This window comes from Haemorhous mexicanus, chromosome 3 (assembly GCF_027477595.1).
Source record: "Haemorhous mexicanus isolate bHaeMex1 chromosome 3, bHaeMex1.pri, whole genome shotgun sequence".
NCBI lineage: Eukaryota > Metazoa > Chordata > Aves > Passeriformes > Fringillidae > Haemorhous > Haemorhous mexicanus.
The window spans coordinates 35,733,912-35,755,662 of NC_082343.1; the positions used below are offsets into that span (position 1 = coordinate 35,733,912).

The window sequence follows — 21,751 nt, forward strand, 5'->3', positions numbered from 1 at the left end:
ACAGGGCTTGGCTGGGCTGAGGCAGCGATCGCGGAGCCGCACTCAGCGGTGTCCGTACTGACTCACAGCTCCGCACCGAGCAGGGGCGGCTCATCGGGCAGGAGGGGCAGGCGTAGCATGGTTTGAGTTCGAAGGGACTTATAAAGATCACCCAGTTCCTCTGCCGTAGTAGGAGTATTTTCAGTAATTTTGTTATAATTTGTTTTTTACTGTCATTGATGCCTCCGTTCAGTCACCTAGTATGCAAGAATCTAAGCTTTGGAGATAAGTTTTCTTACCAGCACTGTGACTCTCATGCCCATCCTTTGCTAGCTTTGTATTGTGCCCTTACGTGCAATAACTTAGGATAGGCTTTTTTTCTAGATTTTTTTTGAGAAGCCCTGTTTTTTTGATATCCTAAAGTACGTACCAGCAGTTTTCTCAGCTTAATTTCCTGATTCACTTTGAGTTTCTTTTAATTTTATTTCTACTTGATGGTTGGCAGCACTGCAAGTGGAAAATGCATTCCTAGTTAAGCACTGGAGTGCCACTGAGGTCATTGAAAGGATTTACATCCTATCCTACTCAGGATTATGACAGACTGATAAACCCTAGTGCAGACAGGCATTCCAAATATGATCCTTTCAGACATGGTAAGGCAGAGGAGGCCAGAACTACTTATGAGTGTTAAAAAGTGGATGCATCATTGTTTAATACATTGATGTTTTCATTGTTTTATACATGATGTCTTCTGTTTCATTCTGATGAAAACCCAAAATGCTTGCAGAGTTTGAAGATGCTCTTCTAGAAGAAATAAGTCTTCCATAGACTTAGTCTTGGGAAGGAGCAATAATGCTGGATAATGTAACTAGCGAGGGAGAAAAAATTCAGCATATGGAAATATAAAGGCATGCACATAAATACAGATCTATCCTAGTTAAAGTCAGTTATGGGCTTTGCAATAACTACTGGGCATTTTTGTTTTGTTACAGCTCGTTCTCTGCAAGAACACTGACTCAGCAGTCAGTAGCAATCTAAACAGTAAACACCATGCTGCATCCAGGGAGTACCACGTGTGAACAGTGTGGACATTTTCAGTCCCCTTACCCTTCACCTTAAAGGATGTACATGGAAGTACAAGGACCAGCAAGGTTGGCCATAAAGCACGGAACTGCTCCTAAAGAATCGTATCTCGGGATGCTTAAGAAAAAATGGAAATAACATACAGGTCTCTAAATCAAAGGGTGACATATAAGTACTGATCTACTGCTGCTTTGAATGCAGTGTCAGGGATATTAAATGAAACCATTAGGAGAATAGGTTCAAAGAAAGGAGGCAGTTTTTCACCGAGCAAGTAGTTAAGCTGAAAACCACTTTGCCTCAGGATCTTAGATACCAGAACTTGGACATCAAGTTAATTAACTTACAAATTAGAAGGAAAAAAACCCATTATAGCCTAATAGATGAGTAGCTGATCTGCAGCTCAGTAAGTCCATGAAGTGCAAATTCTGATTCCATACACTTTTTGTAGGACCTCACATTAGAATCCTGTATAGTTAGTCATGGCTTTCTGTCAGGTAAGACTAGACCACATGAACTCCATGGCAGGGCAAAGGCCTAACTTTGCATTTGGTTCATCTTTACCGTACACTGGAACTACCTGGAATTCCACAAAGCTTCTAATGGGAAAATTCTTCAGTGTAATATGCAGAATCTTCTGTGCATGCAAACTCTTCTTTACCCACAGTACTTTCTGAACTGTTCTGATCTCAGGTCAGCATGACCATTATATGAACTCCTACTCACCATAATATCAAACTACCAATGTCTCAAAGACCAGTGCCCAGAAGTGATAAGTATGAACATTTAAGAAGACACGCATCCATAGGTTTAAAATTTTTTATTGTGCTGCCAAGAGCCAAATTACAAGAAACCGCCTTACAGTTAAAAAAGTAAACAAGCAATCTGCTGAACCGCAGTGCACTCCGAGTGCCACATATGCATCTATTTTTCAGAAAATTATATCTGCATTTCTCTTACAAGAGCACAACAGGAACCAAAGTAAAAGAGTGTAATGGATACAGCACATAGGATAAATCATATCTTTAAAATAATAATAATAAAATAATAATAATAAAAACATTTTACACCATGTCCTATATCCTGCTAATATTTTCAGAATATGGCCTTGATTGTAAAACAAAAGCAAGCATTTACAATTTCTGGATAAAGACTGCTTACTCTTATGCAAGGAATGGATGTTTTGTCTTGACAAAATCTCTGTAGTTACTGGACAGAAACATCTCTGTTTCATTATCAGGTTGAGTACAAAACACTGGGGAGACTACATTTTTTCTTATTGGTGGTTGGAAACTGAAGTTATATAAGCAGAAAAAATGTTGACCCTTAATGATACACCTATTTTTTTCTTTGATGCAAACAGCTAGAACACCTTTTTGATATTCTAAAACAAAAAAAAATTGTTAATCTTCAGATTAATAAATTAGGTCATTATAATAATAAATTAGTTTTTTTTTTTCAGTTTTAAAGTTCAGCAATCTCTGACCAAGTATTTACAACAATACTTGAGAGTTCCTTTACAAAAAATACATTTTCTTTTCACATTAAGCATACTGGGTATCTGTGTCTCTTATGACAAGCATTTGTAAAAGAAAAAAGGCAATGCACAAATGGGTAATTAGTATAAAAGTGCCAAGACCTGTTTGGAAAGTTAACATTGTATTATACAGTCAGAGTTATAAATGAGGCAAGCTACAACAAACTTCCAGCTTAATGCGGACAGTATTCCAGTAGTTGTTTCAAACAATTGTTTGCAAAAAAAAAAGAAAAAAAAAAAAGAAAAAAAGAAAAAAAAAAGAAAAACAAAGGAAAAAAAAAAGAAAAAAGAAAAACAAAACCAACCGAAATCCAGGAGCTGATTGTATTATTTTATGGAGTTGGTTAGTGCTGCATGTATATTGTCATCAGTGTCTCTAGCCAATGCATTCATTAAAAAGCCTTTTTAAGGCTAAGCAGGAAAAGAAAAATAAGAAACACCCTGAAATGTAGCAAGTAGCAAGAGCAACGCTTACTGCTATAATTGTGCACGAACTGAACACACGCCAACACAAGAGTGCACACACACACACACACACACACACACACACACGAACACGTTCAAATCAAATCAAATCAAATCAAACTGTAGGTAGAATGAGATGCTCTTTTCTTGTCTTTCCTAAACTCACAAGCAATTAAGCATTGATATGGAATGCCTGTTATCTGTTTCTGCTCTGGGTAAAATCTCTCTCAGATAAAAATACATTCAACAAGAAAAAAAATAGAAAAAATATATACTGTATACATAGTATTTTATATATACAGTATATATATGTATAGTGTATATACACATGCACGTATATATACATATGTATACCTACATGCATTTGTATATACATATATATACACAAACATACAAATACTTTTTGTTGTTTTTAGCATAATTATATTTACATAAATATTCCTATAATGCTAAAGTTTAAAGAAGCATGATCTCCTTTTTTTTCTGAGCTTCAAAAAAGGTGCTTGAGTAATATACAATTAAAATTAAGCAGCTTCCTAGCATGGAAGTAGTTTCTAAATCTGCATACCAGTAAATAAGAACATCAACAGGAAAAAAAACAACAACCTTAAAACAGTCTCTTTTTTACTCTCTTGTATGCAAGAGCTTTGTCCAACAAAAATATTTTTCCTTCTCCTGTATGAACAACCAGAGATTGATATAAAATAACAAAACAAAACCACAACAGACAAAACAAACAAACAAAAGCCCCTGGAACTGCATGGTGTTCTTGACTTTTCCTTCCATCCTTCCTCCCTTCAATACTGCTGTCAAAAGATCCAGTGCTCATATCAGGAATTACTTAGGCCTCAGTCATTTGCTAACTCTGCTGAAGTCTGGCTAATCTAGCCAATCAGCTTTGAAGAAAACAAAAATAAAAACAAAAAGCAGCACAAAGTATAATTTTATACATCCTTAATAAACCCACCCTTTATTTTCTGCTATAATCTCTTCCTTGCTATTTCATTAACTACTGCAGCTTCTCATCATATAGAAAAATATTTGCAGCTACACCACACCTGTGATGTGACAAATTCTGTTCTAGGAGTACATTACTGTAGCAACAGCTGGAAAAAAAAATAATCAGACCTTTTCATATTTTTTTTTCACCTGGGGTTAGGCTTTTGCTGCAACAGATGCAATTTCAGAGCAACAAGATAAACCGCTATCTTGCTGCTCAGCAGTATATTTTCGTCTCCAGCCAAGCATGACCAGCTTTTCTTCTCTGAAGCTTCCTTTTACTTCATTGCCTACCCCTAGCCCCTGATTCCCCCTCCCAAAAAACCTCTATAGCTATGTTACAAGCAAATACATCTTAACAAGTTTCAAAACTTTGGTTCTAAGAAAACACTTGGTCAGTTATCTCAAGGAAAAGTGGGAATGCTTTTTCTGGCACATTGCAGGAGTCAGAGCTCATCCCAGAAAGGTCTTAGAGCTGTACATGTAGTCACAAATCCAATACAATCCACTAAGCAACTGCACAATTCTAGTTTTATTTTAATAGCAGACTGTCTCTCTTTCTCTCACTCTCTTTCTTAAATCCTTGGCAAGGGTGCAATTCTTCAAACTGTTTGATAGAAATTATCTGCCTGTAGGTTGTTCTGTTTCTGCATGCTGTAAAATCCACTGTATCTTGAATCTGGGTCTGCAATTCTTAGCATCCTCTGAGAACTGTCCACCTGGACCCTGGTACCTTTCTCGCAGTCCACATATACCAGTTGATTGTTTAGGCAAGAAGGCTGTTAAAACAGAAAGGAAATATTGAGTAAATCATACAGTTTTTGTATTCCACACATAATTTTTAAAGTCTATTTGGTTCAAGTCCATAAGCCCAAAACAAAATCAGACTGGCAATGAAAGGGTTTAGACTTTTGTTAAAGTTGGATTATGTCAGATACAGTAACCAAACCAACACTCTCTTCAGAGTCATGATTTTTCATCTTCTGAATGGAGTTCTGGTATTCTCATATCCCAGCTGGGCTGGTGTAACTGTTCTCTGTTAATTCAGCACCACACAAACGCTTAACCTGGTTGCCCTAGACGTGCAGCAGCTTTTTTTCCCAGACTTTTAACAGCCTCTTTATTGCTTAACATTTTCCACAATGTTTTGTTCCTGGTTTTGTAAAAATGGGATAGCCTGGAAATAGACATGGCACCTTTGTTGGAGCTTTGTAGCAGGACACTGGAATCCACTGCTTCTTCTGGTTGATAAGCAGGAGCACGATGATCAGTAACAGCGCTATCGTGATTGGGATTGTCACCAAGGCAACAGAGCTGACAGATGCATCTTCGCTGGGGCGTGGCCCACTGCCACTCCGGTATTCTCCCTGGAGATGGTTCATGTCTGCAGGGCAATTGGGAGCATTTGTTAGCAATTACAAACGGGCCTTGGCCGCAAGGAAGAATGTAATTATCAAAGTCTCAGTTGTACGTCTTGTCACTCATAAGAATTTGGACCTTCTCTCCTGCAGTGTCACTGTATTTACATAAATTAGAACAGCTAGTATCTTGTAGAGGGACTATATTAGTCAGGAAAAGGCCATCAAAAAGAGAGGAGATAGAAGGAAACCTAAAGCACAGTAACGACCAAGTCTGACAACAACCTATTAACTCAGTTGTGCTTGCATGATCTTATCTGATCACAACCAAATTCCCACTTGTAAAAAAATCAGACTATGTTTCCAGGCTGAGGAGAGCTTGGAAATCTTAGGATGAAAGTAATTTTTTCTTTTTTACTTCTAAAAACTGGTAGGACAAGTACGATGTGTTCACTCTCTCATCTGTTGAGAGCGTTTTACAATACCTGCAGCCCTCAGCCTGTGAAAACAGACTGCTGGCAGTCTACTAGACTGTAGCAAGTTTTGTGTGTAATTACAAAGAATGGTAACTTTCAATGACATATACAAAATTCCCTCAGTTTGTAGTGGGTGTTTAAAATCCCCTGGCAGGATAGTTGCAAGCCAGCTACTAATGCCTGAGAAATTAAAATGCTGGAGTGATAAAAGCATAAGCTTAGAACTTTGTAAAGCAGTTACATTTCATGCATTCTTTCTCCAAACAATAGAATGCTATGAGATCATCCTCAGATTAAAAAAAAGGAAATCCTCAGGTTTAAAAGAATACATAGTTTAGGTAGTCCTTCAATTAGAAAAGGTTAACAAAAACTGTGGCACAGTGTTTCCTCTATGCTGGAATAATATTACAGTGCAGTTTTAAAAGGAAGATGTATTTATATCCTTAGACAAGTTTATTGGCTGCGTGTCACTATACCTGAGATGGTTTTTGGTCTCAGGTCTGACATCATGGCTATGATATATGTTGGGCTGTGGTACATGTTTTTCCACCTTTGTTTATCTATTCCTGAAAATGTCTAATGGATCAAATGAAGGTCTATCAACTCTAATGACCTGCTTTCTAGTTTTTGAATCAGAAAAGACACCCAAGAATCACTTCTGATTCATCATTTTGTTGTATTCCTAATTTTATAGAACTCCATCATACCAACACAGATGTTTCTTCTATGCAGAACATGGGGTGATAATGAGACCAAAATGTACAAATATAATTTAATCAACTGACTCATCTTTACTCAAAGCAAAATGCATGTACTGCACTGAATTATGCATTAGAGAATATCCTCAGATACAAGTGCTACCTGAATAGGAAAAGTAGATGCATTAAAACATGGGGAATAAACATAGTCCTAAGTTATCCTGGTGTATATCAGATCTGACCTCTGTGAATGTGGATTATATCATTTTCACTCGGTGTTGGCCAGTTTGGTACTTCTAGTTCAACATCTCCTCGATGATTTGTCTTCTCAATGGGGATGTTAGTGGGTTCAGGCACATACATCTCTGCAAAATGAGAAAAATGTCTTTCACAAGCTGCAGACTGCTTGACTTCTCAGTGATGCTATAATTGAGAAAATATACTTGTCCATCTGCAGTGTTTTGTCCTTTAAATTCTTTGATTTGTTTCATAATTTTCATGATTAGCCTGGGATTTTGTTTGAAAACTTATTCCGTATTGTATATGGGATACATGCCCATTGCCATTATCGTTATCATACTGTGAATGGGACAAAGGACTGATGTGGACAAACTTGCTTCTGAAAATACCATCCCAGAATACATGCTTAACTACAGGCTTGCTCCTCTGTGATACTCAACAAAATCCCCCCCCAAAAAAATGAAGGGAAGCCTACATCTTCCCAGCTGATATTTAAACAGTCCCTACTGGTTTCTTTGTTTTGCTTTTTTTTGTAATCCTCAGAGGGGAATTCTAAGAAGGGGTACTGCTGAATCGCCCCAATTGTCCTGTCAGAAGGAGTTATCAGCTGAATAAGGTAAGCAAACTTCTGCGGAAGTATATCAGGACTCACATTAAAAACCACTTACAATTCTTACCCCCTTTGTGCCCATGGCTAAGAAAATGTCACATTGCTTTTAAGCCAAGTTAAAGTGAAAAGCAAAGCAATGTGATATTTGAAAAGTAGCCAACGCTCTCAGAAAATACAGAAATGTTAATCACTGTGACATAATCTGCAGAGATGTAAGGATATTAATTTTTCCACTTCATTAACATATTTCCATAGCCTTGTGAAAGGACAAGACAGGGGCAAGCAAGTAATTTTTCAGTTCACAGTTCTCAGAATAAGTGAAATTCAAACTATATTTTTACACAATGTGCCTATCTGTTAAGAATATTAATTTTCCTGAAGTCTAAAAGTTTGTTGCTTTTGTGATACTGTTCAAACATGGAGTGACATTCAAAACCCAATTAAAAAACTTTATTATTGACCCTAGGAAACCAGCATGACAATAAACTGGGTTGTCACATCATGTTACCTGGACACATGGGACAGCAGCTTCCCTCCACGTTGATGGGTTCAGCACAAGGCAGAGGTGGGCAGCTGACAGTGGAGCAGAGAGTCTGACCCTGCAGGCAGTAGCAGTGTGTGCAGCTGTCGATGTCCCAGCGCTCCTCATCCGCGTAGGTTTCTCCACTGAAGTGGCAGACCACTTTCTTTGGAACTGTATCTTCTGTGGAAGGAAAACAGTGCTGTGATCCTGCAGTAACAGCCAATTACACACAGATCGGATTTCATTGCTAGACACAAAAGTGAAACAATTGCCACAAAGAAATCCCGGCTGCAGTGAAAAGATCCTCTCTTCATCTTCCAGAAGATCTTTGTGAAAAAGATGTCATTTCTGCTTCTTTATGAAGTACATAATTAGCCTGGGCTGCTTCTCCTAATTTTCTTAATGCAAGAGGCTAGAGGATAGATGACTGGGACATGAAAAGATGATATCAAAAGTGCTGAAAAAATTTAAAAAAAAAATCATTTTCTTTGACTGTTTGAGGCTACCAACTACTCATCTTCCTCCTTGTTTCCTAGTCAATCCTATTAAGCTAAAATAACCCCAAACCTGTAACTACCTAAATTTCTAACTACCAAAACTCAAGAATGATGAACTCTGTCTAGAATACTTAAAAAAGCAGATTAGGCAGGATGCTAAGAACGAGTGGAGCAACTCTCAGGTGAAATAACTAGAAGTGTTTAGACTGTAATGATAAAACATATTTGAAGGGGATCTTATAATTCCCTACAACTGCATCCATGGAAAACCCCTGGAAAAGAGTAATAACTAAACTCAGTATATTTTTAAATGGTTAATATTATGTAAATTGGAAATTGATGTGACCTTTCTGCCTAGGCATTCAGTACACTGCTTTTTAATGTTGCATCCTATGCAAACCAAAAGGTGGTCTGCAATAAACCTATTTCAGTGAGATGGAAGTAATTGTAGAAGTAACCACACAGATTACATCTCTAAGTATGCCAGTTAGACATATTTACCCTATGTCAGCCTTATTATATATTTTAGCCATGAGTAAAGGTTTTCATTAGTGACAACACAATAGAGACATAATCTGCAATAACAAGGCTAGCAGTCAGCAGACCAGTCCAACACATCTGAGAGAGTAAATCTGAATACAAAAGAACACCAGCAAGAAGTACTATTGTGAAAACATTAGTGGAATTATCTGAAAAGCACAAATGGTTCCTGAGGTCCTTGGTATCTCATGGCTCGCATGGTTTTAGTATGGGTCCCAACCTCTCCAAGTAGATTTTGTAAGTGAAGGTGGTGTGGGCATGGGAAAGGAAGAGTAGGAGGAAAAGATGGTGGCCAGCTGCAGGAAGGGCATTAGGTTCTTTGATAGAGGATGTACATTTTGGCATATAGAGCCAGCAGAGCCCTTTGTCATGAGGGTGTGTCTGGGGACAGGGTGAGTGTCCGCCTGAGTGCCCCTCTGCTGCTCGTTACCTATGCAGACCTAAACCTTAGCACTCCTGGCCCATTCAGATTAGCTCCCAAAATGTTACCTTGCTTCACTTAGGACACCTTCTTCAATTCTGCAGCTGGTTTGTTTGGAAAAGTCCTTTAACTTGCTCAGACTTTTCCAAATTTGTGAAGAACACGTCACGATTTTATTCAGCAAATATTTTTTAGAAGAATGAGCAAAGGTAAAATCACAATTATGGTGCAGTACCTTTGAACCAAGAGGAAATTTTAAAGTACTATCCTGTGAATGTCTCCTGTTCGGGTGTCCATCTCTATGAAAGTATAAACAAGGATGAAGATGAAGGCCACAACACCAACAGGTGCTCAAGAACAATGGAAACAAGACAGGGTTGCAGTAAGAAACCCACATACAAAACTACAGTTCAGTGTCTAGCTCTACCCACTTCTCTCAGATTTCTACTAGCTGCATCAGAAAATCAGTCTCATCTGGTAAGTGACTGGACAGTCATTGCTCTGTTTTCTGCTGAAGACTAATCTTGTCTCTAATCAAATAGATATCCCTTTATCCTCTCTAAACTAGAAGGTTATCTTTCCAAATTAGTATTTCCTTGCATGAGAAAGATGAATGTTGAACACACAGGATGAAGATTCAAACAACAAAGCATCCGTGACTGTAAATTTTGAAGTTTAATCTATACAAACTGGATCCATAAAGAAGAAGAAGAAATAATGCAGTGCTAAAATCCTGCATATATTTTTCGGAATTCCGAAAAATGAAGCAGGCCTGTTTCCACAGAGTTGGCTATGCCCAAGGAAGTGACTGATCACCATCCCTAGGAGTTTTTAAAAGATGTATACACAGCATTTGAGGACAGGATCTAGTGGTGGACTTGGCAATGCAGGGTTAACAGCTGGACTCTTTGATCTTAGAGGTCTCTTCCAACCTAAACGATTCTATGATTCTAAACATTTTATCAAGTATAGCATAAAAATGATTAGAAAGAATGTGTACAAAGATGTGCTTCACAGTTCTCAAAAACGAAGAGTAAACCAGTAAGAACCAGAAACATGAAAATTAGGTGCATGACCTGACTCGTCTTGCATGCAAGAGTGTATATAATTCATGGAAGCCATAAAAAAGTGTCAAGTTTCCACGAATTTCAATTATTTAAACCACAAAACTTTGGACTACATAGGACAACATGGTTTAATAAAATGTAGCATCACTGAAAATCTTTATATCTGAGTGTTAATAAAAATCTGGCCACTGCATTTTGCTTTGTTGAGTATTTGCTACTGAAAAAAAGGTAAAGTTTTCATAGCTCACACATTTAAGTATTTGCAATATTATGCAACTATACAGGATTCAAAGTAAATTAATTTAAGCTGTGTCTACATGCTCTGTGTATATATTTGCAAACCTGACATGCAAGATGTAGGGTTTTAAAGGTTTCATTTTTGCACAAGTTCCCCTGATGCATCCCCTCCTCACCCACAGAATTCTCCAGTGCAGTATTAAGGCTCGTGTTCTGACTCTACTGGTCTGATTGCCCAACTTTCAAACACTCTGTATATTTTTTTAATGCTAAAATGTTTTCTGGATTAAAATTATTTTATGTCTCAAACTCACTGGAAGAAAAGCCTGCAGAAAGACAGTTGTCAAAGAAACTTTAAATTCACTCCATTTTGTATGCAAACCATGAGAGGAAATAGTAATAGGATTAACATTGCACTTTCGCCTCAAAATGTCTCAAAATCTAAGTAGGGTTCCAAAGGCAACTGAACCTTGGATACTTCGTAACTTTCCCTGGCATTCTTCCATCGAATTCCTTGTACATCATATAAAACTGTATCACCTGTTATTAAAGCTATTCTATCTGCAAGGATATAAAGATTTCAAGAGTTGTATCAATGTCTGAACACACTTCACAATCTTTCTACCATTTTTCTGATGAAGGACTGTGTTGTTTATAGATGGACAAGTTGATTCACATGTTCAATTAAATATTTAAAGCCCATCAATTTTCTTATATTCCTTACTGTTCTTTTCTACTGTACCTCTCCCTACTACTTTTGCAAATGAAGGGAAGTAACCTTTGAATGCCTTCCAACAATGCTACAAAGAATAAATTCAGTAAGTACAATATATGATTTTTCTCTAGCAACAGCTTCCATTCTACAGCCTTTGTACTTACTGTGAACTCACAAAAGAAGTCATCTGTACATAAATACTCCTATTCAACACACAATGGAAAAGTGATCAGTAATCTCCAATTTTGCTACTTTAAAAATGCCTGGAAATTTTCATTGTCTACAGCAACCACCATTTACTTCAGCTCCAAATTCAACACCAGTGCATGACCCTAAGTCTTAATGCATTTTTAGTATTTAAAAAATATATATTTTCCCTGTTTTTATATCAAAGATACTATCATTAATGAAATTCCATTTTTTCCTGTATTTTAATTTAGATGACTTATTAAGAGTTCTCCATTCTGTGAAATTTCAGAATGCTTCATCTCATCTTCTGCAGTCATAATTAATGTTTTCCTCATTTTATTATTATCACATAAACTTGACATAACATATGTGTTACCTGGCAGATCTTCCTTTAAATAAAATATATTTTTTGTAATGGCTTTATCCAATAATGTGTCTTACCAAGACTCCAGGAGAATGGCCTCTGGAATTTGTAGACAAATTAGATGTATATCTCTATGCTCTTCTACCTAAAAACCACAAATCATGATCCTCAAAGCTCCCTATGCAGACTTCACTCTCCAGTTCAACTGGTGGCATAGACTGAGTCTCAGGGAAAGCATTTCAGTTTGGAAAGAAAACTTCTGTCTTATTCCCAAGAAGGGAACAACAAGTTCACAACTATTTTCATTCACTCACCAATACAGTAAGGACAACACTGTCCCTTTCTCAAAACAGGTCTCTCACAGGATACTGGTGGGCAAGACTCAGAGTAGCATCTAATCACACCATCCATGCAAATGCAGCTAGTGCAGACATTGGGCTTCCAGGACTCAGCTGTCAGAAAAATATCTCCTTCATCGTTTTTGCAGTAACTGGGCATGCTCTCATTGCTTGATGGAGAGGGCTGAAGAGTCTCATCTGTAAATACAAACAGATTAGGTTATTTAACTTACAGTGGGTAACGTATCTCAGAGCTCCTTAACAGAGGGTTCACTCTTGAAGAACACAATGGAATTGTTACACACTGCCTCACTACTTCAGAAGAACTAGAAGGACAGAGCCTCATGCCTCTTCAGTTCTCATATGGGATGAAGACCTCATTATATGCTCTAGCATAATGCTTATTTAGACCTTTATTAGTTTACTGGGAAAAAAAAAAAAAAGTAAAGCAAGGAAAAAAAAGCTTGGAAAAAGGAGAGCAGAGAGAAAAACAATCATCATCAGAAGCAGCCCCTTAGAAAGTGACTCTGGATGCTCTAAATTGTGTGGTGTAAAGGAATTAATCTCAAACAAGAGAGATTAAATTTTTAATCTAAAACCTGAAACCCATCTTCTACCATGTCAGCCCAAGTCTTTGAATGATGCAAAGTGAAAAGCCATTATGCTGCTGTCACCTTTACTAGTAGCCTTAGATGAGCTAATTATAAGCTGTTGAGAAACAAAGGGAACTTGATTGAGCTTCAGCCTGATGCCAATGTTTTGCTTTAATTCTCATGCCTATCCATGGGGGAGACATATACCTGCAATGAAGCTGTACCTTAACAGACATTACAGGTCGAGAAACAGGACTAAGAAAAAGAGAAGAAAGGATTCATAAGAGCACTGAGATGATGTTCTCAATCAACCTGCATTAAGCTATGAGACTAAGCTTATTATATAGCCAGTGAGGAAAGATCAGCTCCTCTGAAACAGTATTTTGAAGTAAGCAAATGTTCATTATTAATAATGAAAAAAATATAAGTCAGGAGAACTGGCTACCTTGTTTACAAAGGTAAATATTACAAAATATTTTGTCAGGAAAAAAGCCCCACACCCAAACCCAAACAAACACCTTGTAGGAAAACCTACTGGCAAAACCTAACTTCTATTTTTTCCTAAAGTAAATTTTAAAATTTTGATTTGAATAAAGGCATATTTTTTTAGTGAGTGTACATGCAATTCAGGTTTTACTGCAATTTAACATGCAAGTTTACATGAAATTATAGGTTTGTACTAAATTTCCACTGCAATAAACTTCCCCATTTGCTATGTAAAATAGGAATTTATGGGCATGCATAATCGAATATATTTCCTTGGGGGAAAGCAAATCCTGTTATCTTCTTGACACTGTGAGGCAGTTTAGGAGGAGTCTGGCATGCCTGCCAGGCTGGGATGCTTTGATATTACTCAGCTGCCTTCAAATCACTATCAGAATGACACCATGTGAAGGTAAAAGCAAACAGAGACCAATTTTTGAGACCAAATCCCAAATAGGCAAGATAGTAATAAAAAGGTTCATAGAAACCAAGGTGTGTAGAAAGAAAGAGAAACAAGCCCGTATCTACCTAACACTTCGATTGTTTTCAAAGTTTCTCTAATCCTGCCTGTCTCCATAAAGGAGTGCATCTTTCATAAACCTTCCAAGGATTGTGGTTCTTACACAACCCCTACATTATTAAATTGCCTTCAAGATTTTCCAAGTTCAGGGCCACAGCTCCCCTTGACACATAAGATCTCTCTTGCACACAGTCAAGTTTTGCACTTGAATCAGAGAACTGTCACTCCAAACTGCTGAAGAACAAAGGCACCACAACAACCACCTGAGCACACACTGACGCATTCTCATACTGAAACATCAGACATCCTCAGATCAAGGAAGGGCTCTGATGAAAGCTGGATGTCTGCTCATACCTGGGCACTGTGGACAGCAGGAGTCCTGTGTGCGAGTAGGATTTTGACAAAGAAGGGGTGGACAGACTTCAGTCTCACACAGGACACGTCCACTGTGGCATGTGCATTGCGTGCAAGAATCAATGTTCCATGTCTCTCCTTCTACAAAGTATTCCCCACCAGGAGCATGGCAGATTGATGGACTGGTGAGCTCTGGCTTTTGCACTATTAATTCATCTGGGAAAAACAGAATTGCAAGAGAGGCAAAATCAGCTGTGAATCTTATAATTAACAACTGTACACAAGGTGAAGAATTTCTGTTATTATTGAAAATACATATATAAATTATTGTTAATGAAGCTCTTTTGACTTTATGGCACCTGCATCTCATGAAAAATGGGAAATATATAAACAGGAAACAATCTGAGAATCAATCTGAATAAAGACTAGTTAATATAAATCAGAGATAACTTCAAGCATTCTTGGCATTTCAGAAAAAAGCAAACTAACTTGTGATTTGGGAATTCCAAGAGACAACTGGCATTTTCTGAAAAATTCTAATGATCAGACAGTTTCTTAACTGCTAAATATTAACTTCAGATACAGTTCCTGAAAGGATGGATAAGTAAGCTTCTCCTCTGGGATTTAGGATGTCTAGGTAAAAGTTAAGTTTCCCAACAGATATGTGTACATATCATCTGTATCATTAGATGCTACATTAAAAATACAACCAAACAACCCCCCCACCCCAAAACCCCAACCCACAGGAAAAGAAAAAGCAAAACACAGAATCCACTCTCTACCCCAGCCCCCTAAAAATGTATAAGCACTTAACATAGGTGGAAGTGCTTCATCACTGTTCCATTAAAAAAAAAAAGTATCTGCCAAATTTGAAAAAAAACCCACCTGGATATAAGGAAATGCCACAGTGAAATGCCACAGTGTGTAGCCTCATCCTTCCAGTAATTGTATCTCAACAAATGAACCTCACTTTCTTTTCAAACAATTAATTACATCACTGCAGCCCTGGCTAAAAGATTCACCCTGGCAGTTTAGGAAGGAATTGAAACTGTTTCCCTTTTTCAGCATGACTGTCCTCCAGCCTCTGGGGTATTAAAAAAAAACAAATGAGGAAGTCTTCACCTCTTGGTGTTTTAAAAGATAAATAAAGAAACCTATCTGGTACCTTGAGTGCTTAAGCACTTACCATCAAGAAAAGGTTATGCACTATCTCAGCCTGCTTAAAATCATTTGAAGCCTATCAAACACTAGGGACAATAAGGGCAGTAATAGTTGCCTGCCTACCATGCTGGTTGTTTTGGACCTGGAGGGAGTCCACCAGCTTTTTCCATGCATTATGCATAGATACCAAGATGCCTCACACACCAGGGTTTTTCAGCTGTGGAAGCCATGAGTTTGAAAGCTACAGGCTTTGAAAGTAAAGCTTCAGGCTTGAAAGTGATGTCCTTCAGCCTGAATGCAACCCATTTAACATTAGACAGCTAAGTTAAGTGCCTCTGTTAAGAACTGAACCTCCTCAGGGTCAGTTCTTAACAGAGGCACCTAACCTCTCTGTTAAGAACTGAACCTCCTATGCTGTGAATGGAGGAGAAGAAATAAGAGACTTGTTGCTAATTGTGCTACACCTCTAAACCATTTCCTGAAGGTGCCTCTCTCCTACTTCATAACAGTGATGCCTAATGTGAACATCATCCTAACCCAAATATCTTGGTTAAGGAGAGAAAAATTAGGTGTACAGCAGCTCCTCTAGTCATTTAGGCAGGCCAAGGCTCACAAAGTGCTTGTGGCTCCTCTCCATGTTTCTAGCAGTGCTGTTCCTGTCTGGAGAACAGCGTTTGTGCCTTTTGCTCTATGTCACTGCCACAGAGAAGAAACACCACACAATTGTTTTCATTTCTGGAGAATGATCGGTAGAACTCAAGGAAGCTGACTTTGACTGATCTCAGTCTATTCACAAAGTACCTGTGCTTTTCTTTCAGGGAATGATTTTATCTTTCACCAATTTGCTTATGCCATGCTTTTCCAGTTGCTTACATTTATGAACCACATACATGATTTAGCAGCATTTACCTGAAATGAGATTGCTAGTCTGCTGCCTTGTCACTGTTAGATTTTTCTTTCAGCTGGAACAATATGTTACATGTTATGCGATGGCATCTTAACTCATCATGGCAAAGGCAATACAAAGATCTTCTGGAAATTTTCTGAGTCATCTCCTTTGCATTTAATTTTCTGCAAAGTCCTGTTTTGCTACAGCTCATTACTGTTCCTGATCAAAAAAGCACAACCAGGTAGCCCTGCTGTATATGTTGCCTACTGCTCCCTTAGCAGCATTGATAATGATGTGTCACTGCAACTGAAGTGCCGCAAGTGTGCAACTACATTACCTCAAGAAACAATTGGTCAAACAAATACACACCTTCTACACAGCATGGTTCTGTGGAACAGTAGCAATCAATGGCTTTTAAACCTTACAGGAAACCTTAAGATTTTTACAAGCATTGTGATGATCCATCACAACCTCTTAACATACAGAAATAGGATTATAAGTGATGTTTTAGAACTCAATGCATATCTTGCTCTGCTGAAAACTAAATGTGGAATGGAATGTAACAGCACTTTTTTTTTCAGTTTGCAACATGATCTCTGAGAATTGCCACTTCCATGTGGATAGGTTAAGAGTGCAACTCCAAATCCAGTACATCAGGACTGCTAATTACTTCAATATCCTTATGGCAGATACATTTGAGTGACATGCTCTCAGTCTCACAATTCCAAACTGCATTCCAATCTACTTAAAGCCATGATATATTTTTTTAACATCATCAGTGGGGAATCAATATGTTGCAAAATAAAATCAGAATTACATTTCTAACAAATACAAGACCTCAGTGGGGGAAAAAACCCCACACTGAGACTAATTTGGCCATAGTAAATCCTACACTTGACTTTGCTTACCCAGAAGCTAGGTGACCAGTGTCTTGAAAGCAGGATTGATGTCAGACAGAGAAACCTATGCAGACACTCTCTCTTGAAGGAATGGACACTGCTGGCTAAGCAGCTGCTCTTTTATAAAAGAGACCAACATTGCTGGTGCTCAGAATCAAACACTGATCTCATCCACAAGAAATGTATAGTGTGAGATAATAGGTTCTGCTAACTTTATATTGACCTTTCTTCCACAAACTGAACATTAAGCTTGTGAATGAATTTACCCAAACTTACTCTCCATACACAAAGTAACTAGCTGCTGGCCAGCTGAAAGACCAAAATTACCATTACTCTTATTTGAATGCTCTGAGGTGTTCTGTACGTGTTCAGTAAATCAAGATGCATGAGTATGCTGACATTAGAATGAAGTCAAGGATGACTCTTGGGCACCGAACAACAGAATTGCTGGAATTGGAACAAATACCATACATTTTAAATTTTGCATCTTGTTTGTTTATATAAGGCAAGACTGATGTTAACCTGCCCCCATCCATATGAAGTACATTATACCCTACAATACTACACAAATCATTGTGAAAAGGCTGAAAGAGAGACAGACCCTTTGGAATCTTCCATCCTTCTGGGGACTTACTGATTTTTCCAGTTACCACAAGGTGTGAACTGGATTGGAAATCACCATTTGTTTAAGCAATCTGAAGAGACTCTTAGACTCCTCTATCTTAGGTCACGGGGAGAATGCACTGTTCTCTGTAATTTTCAGAAAGCGGATCTGTTTATTTTGCCCCTAGAATTTCCTGTTATTTACAAAGTATTAGAAAAAGTTCATAATTGCTTATGTCCTGCCCATACTGTCTTACTGCTCTCTATTTATAGAAGCTTCATGAGCCTCATTGTTCTTACTCCTAACACGAGTTCCAATAAAGTCACAGACAATATCATCGTATTACAAATTAATCTACTTAGCACATAAAATACTATAGGAATAATTCTGAAAACAGAGGCATTAATCTTACATTCTACCCATACTTTTTCATAGATGTTTCTCATATTACTACAATGACATTGGAATGCAACATAAAGTGTACTTGGCCTTTCCAATGAAAGTATTGAAATAATCTACTGCTGGTGGCATAGGAGCCTTCCCTCAGAACACAGAATTATAACGTTCAATTACTTAAGACATCTGTTTGTGTACATCTTTGAGGGGTTGTAAAACATACATCTGGAGATACATTTTAATAAAACTCAACTTTAAAATCAAAATTAAAATGTAATGGCTCATTACAATACTTGCTATTATAGGTAACAGAGTAGAAACTTTTACTTACTTTTACTAGTTTAAAGATTCCAATGTTAGGATTAAGATTAACATGTTAGGACCCACAGCTTGCATATGCTTTAACTATCTAAGTTCCCATTTTCCACAGCTGAGAACTTAATGACAGCAACTCATCATGTTACATTAGGGCACAGAAACCTCCATCTCTGCCTACTACTGAAGAAGGCACAAGATTATTTTAATGTATTAAGAAACAGAACACGAGTGAAATGAAACTTGATTACGAAGCATGAGGAAGAAATCACGTGTTACCTGGACACGATGGACAGCACTGCCCTGGATGTATGGTGGGGTTGGCACAGCTGGGGACGGGGCAGGTGATCAAGGCGCACATTTCCCGTCCGTTATGGCAGTAACATTCCCTGCAGCCGTCGTGCCAGCTCTCCTCGTTCTCATGCCGGCGCCCATCCATGGACAGGCAGGAGCCTGTTTTAACAGGAGGCATAAGGGAAGCTGTTGCCTCTGCAAAAACCAAAGAAAAATGAGGCGTCCTGATAAGCATCTGCTGCTTAGGAAGAAACACCAACTTGGTGACTGGATTGCATTTATTTTTAAAGCACATATAAGACCAAGTAAATAATAGTTCTATCATTTACACCAAAATTAACACACAGGAAACAATTAAAAGGTACACTGAAGGGGGCATTAGAATGCAGTAGAATTTCCTGTAGTATTTCCTTGGAAAATATAATCACTTCTGTGGAATCTATACTTTTTTTTAAACAATCAGAAATGTAGTAGTGTCTAAATAATGTAAGAAAAAGGAGAAATGCAATGGAGGGAAATAGCAGATGGCATGAAGCATATTTAAAATGAAATATTTAAATACCATAGCACATTAGATTATCTATAATGTATCTGAGAGCAAGTAGAATATAAAAACATTTAAATGAGCTATGCATGGTCTTGCAAATGATAAAAAATTGCAACCAGGTGCTAACGGGGTAATGGTAGATACTGGAAATATTCCATATAGTACTTCTTGTGAGAAATTATTTGTTTACATTACTACAACAAATGAGATATTTTGGAAGAGAATGATGAGAATTTCATCCCTAATTTCTTTTAGCTTTTACTGAGATGAGAATACAGTAGCTTAGACTGTGGCATTACTTGCATTTTGTCAGAACACACACGCAATTGGTCCAGGGAGGATAAAGTTTCATTTGTATCTTAAGGGGTATTTAAGTGCTGCAGGATTCAGCCTCAATATATTCTTTGTTAATCAGCAGAGTGAATTTAGAGCCAAACACTCCTTCATCCACATCACTGTTATGATGAAGGATGGAGGAGCAATTTGTCAGTGAACTGACTTGTTTTCAGTGGTATGCCAACCATGTTCTCCTGACATATTTATAACATTATTTGTACTAAGTTCTTAATTTAATTTTCTTTTAAAAAAGGATAATCTATGAGAAGTAGTAATGTTTACATGTAGTTTTAGGAAGCGTTCAGCTTTTTTGCTTGTTGGTTTTTTGGTGGATTTTTTTTTGTTTTTTGCACACTAGTATGTAGGTCAGCGCCTCTTCAGCTGTGGCAGATCTATCAAAGATGATTTCACAAGCAGATGGTACAAAGTTAGTTTGAGGCACATTATCAGAATAGAAAAGCCAATGCGCAGAAGTTATATTAGTACACCATTTTGTGAACGAAAGAAAAATGCTGCATAAGGATAAAATACTTCTTAAAACAGACTTCTTCCTGGTGCATGAACACAAATACTATGAAAAAATTTAGAATCAGTTATTACACTTTCATAACTTCATATCAAAGTATTTAAATTATGATTTGAATTAATATTGCTGGAATACTGCTCGATATTAAAATGATTACTGACACTCAGAAGTCCTAGATAGTAAGACTTTGCTTCTTTAGCAAGGAAAAGGGTATCTGAAGCAATTAGACTTCCTTCCTGAAATATTCTAAAGAACACTCCATAATTTGGAGAAACATACATAAGCAGGTACTCAAAATTAGGTTCACAAACTGAGATCGTAATTACAAATTGAAAAGTGAAAACAATCAGTACAAAAGCTAATATTTGAAAAAATCTAATGTGTAAATACAAAATGGGAGTAACTACCTAACTAGAGGTATGGTTGAAATGATCTGAGATATAGTAGTGCACAAGGAAAGGAAGTGTGCAATGTGATACCACTGCAGAAGAGGCAAGTTCAATACCAGAGACAAGTACAGGAGCACTGTAAATTTCAATACAACACTACTACTTCTACTAGTCTGAAGATTTTACTATGGCTAAAGCGCAGTATCAAAGTTTTGAACAGTGATGAGAAACTGCAGTAACTGGGTTTGTTTGACTTATAAACCCATTTCCTACCCAAAAAATGTTTATAAGTCTCCAGTTGTAACCCCTTAAATATTGCAAGAATTCTAAAGCGAATGGTGCTTAGCTGCTCCAAATGTCTGCTAAGCTCAGGACAAGAAGTAACCAGTTCAATGTGTCTAAAATGAGACAGTAATTTTAGAAAATTCATTTTAAAATGTCATATGTTTCTAACCACAGGAAAACACTACTTTAGAAAGGTTTGTTTTTTTTCGCTTTCTGTTGTGTTCTGTTTTTTTGTGTCTTTTGAAAGAGGAGATTCTTAATAAATTAAATCTTAGACAAACATCTGTCAAGGATTATCCAGATTCACACTATTTTATGCATGGGTAAAGGAGTGGACTCTCAGTTTGTCAGAGTACTACTCCAGCCTGCACTTCTATGGTTCTATTAATCCTCGCACAAGCTATTTCTGGCAGAAGCAATTGAGAAAGTGAAGCTAATTCACAGGCAGGGGATTTACCCAACCCTTCCCCTTACTTAAGGATCCTGGGTCAAAATTTTAGCAAGGACTCACATTTTCCCCAGAACATACTGGTGATTGTTCTAATCATTCTTTGACAAAACTGCAAATAAAATGATGTTGAAGTGATATGCTCCTGGCTTGGTATCTTTATGATCATGACAACAGTAAATACTACTTAGAGATGGATCAAGTTAATTTCACTAAATAATTGTGCACATTTTAAAATCCATATTTCTTAAGGAGAACACCTAAAAGTGTGCATACACATAATGAGTGACCAAAGTTTATAGTCTGGGAGGCAATTATGGTACATCTAAGAGAACACTTTGTGTGTACTTAGTCACAGCATTATGAAAATCAGGAAAAA

General features: G+C 37.4%; 1 protein-coding gene across 3 annotated transcripts in view; it reads right to left on the minus strand.

The window, feature by feature from the left end:
- Positions 1 to 1,864: 1,864 nt before the first annotated feature.
- The window catches only part of CRIM1 (cysteine rich transmembrane BMP regulator 1), a 172,783-nt gene continuing 152,896 nt past the window's right edge, over positions 1,865 to 21,751 (minus strand). For all 3 annotated transcript variants that reach the window (XM_059841364.1, XM_059841365.1, XM_059841363.1), the window contains 7 exons: positions 18,827 to 19,036; positions 14,284 to 14,499; positions 12,310 to 12,531; positions 7,951 to 8,145; positions 6,835 to 6,957; positions 5,257 to 5,444; positions 1,865 to 4,839 (listed from right to left, as the gene is read on the minus strand). In XM_059841364.1, the coding sequence (XP_059697347.1) occupies positions 4,663 to 4,839; positions 5,257 to 5,444; positions 6,835 to 6,957; positions 7,951 to 8,145; positions 12,310 to 12,531; positions 14,284 to 14,499; positions 18,827 to 19,036 (1,331 nt within the window). In that variant the 3' untranslated portion in view covers positions 1,865 to 4,662. The remainder of the gene's footprint in view (positions 4,840 to 5,256; positions 5,445 to 6,834; positions 6,958 to 7,950; positions 8,146 to 12,309; positions 12,532 to 14,283; positions 14,500 to 18,826; positions 19,037 to 21,751) is intronic.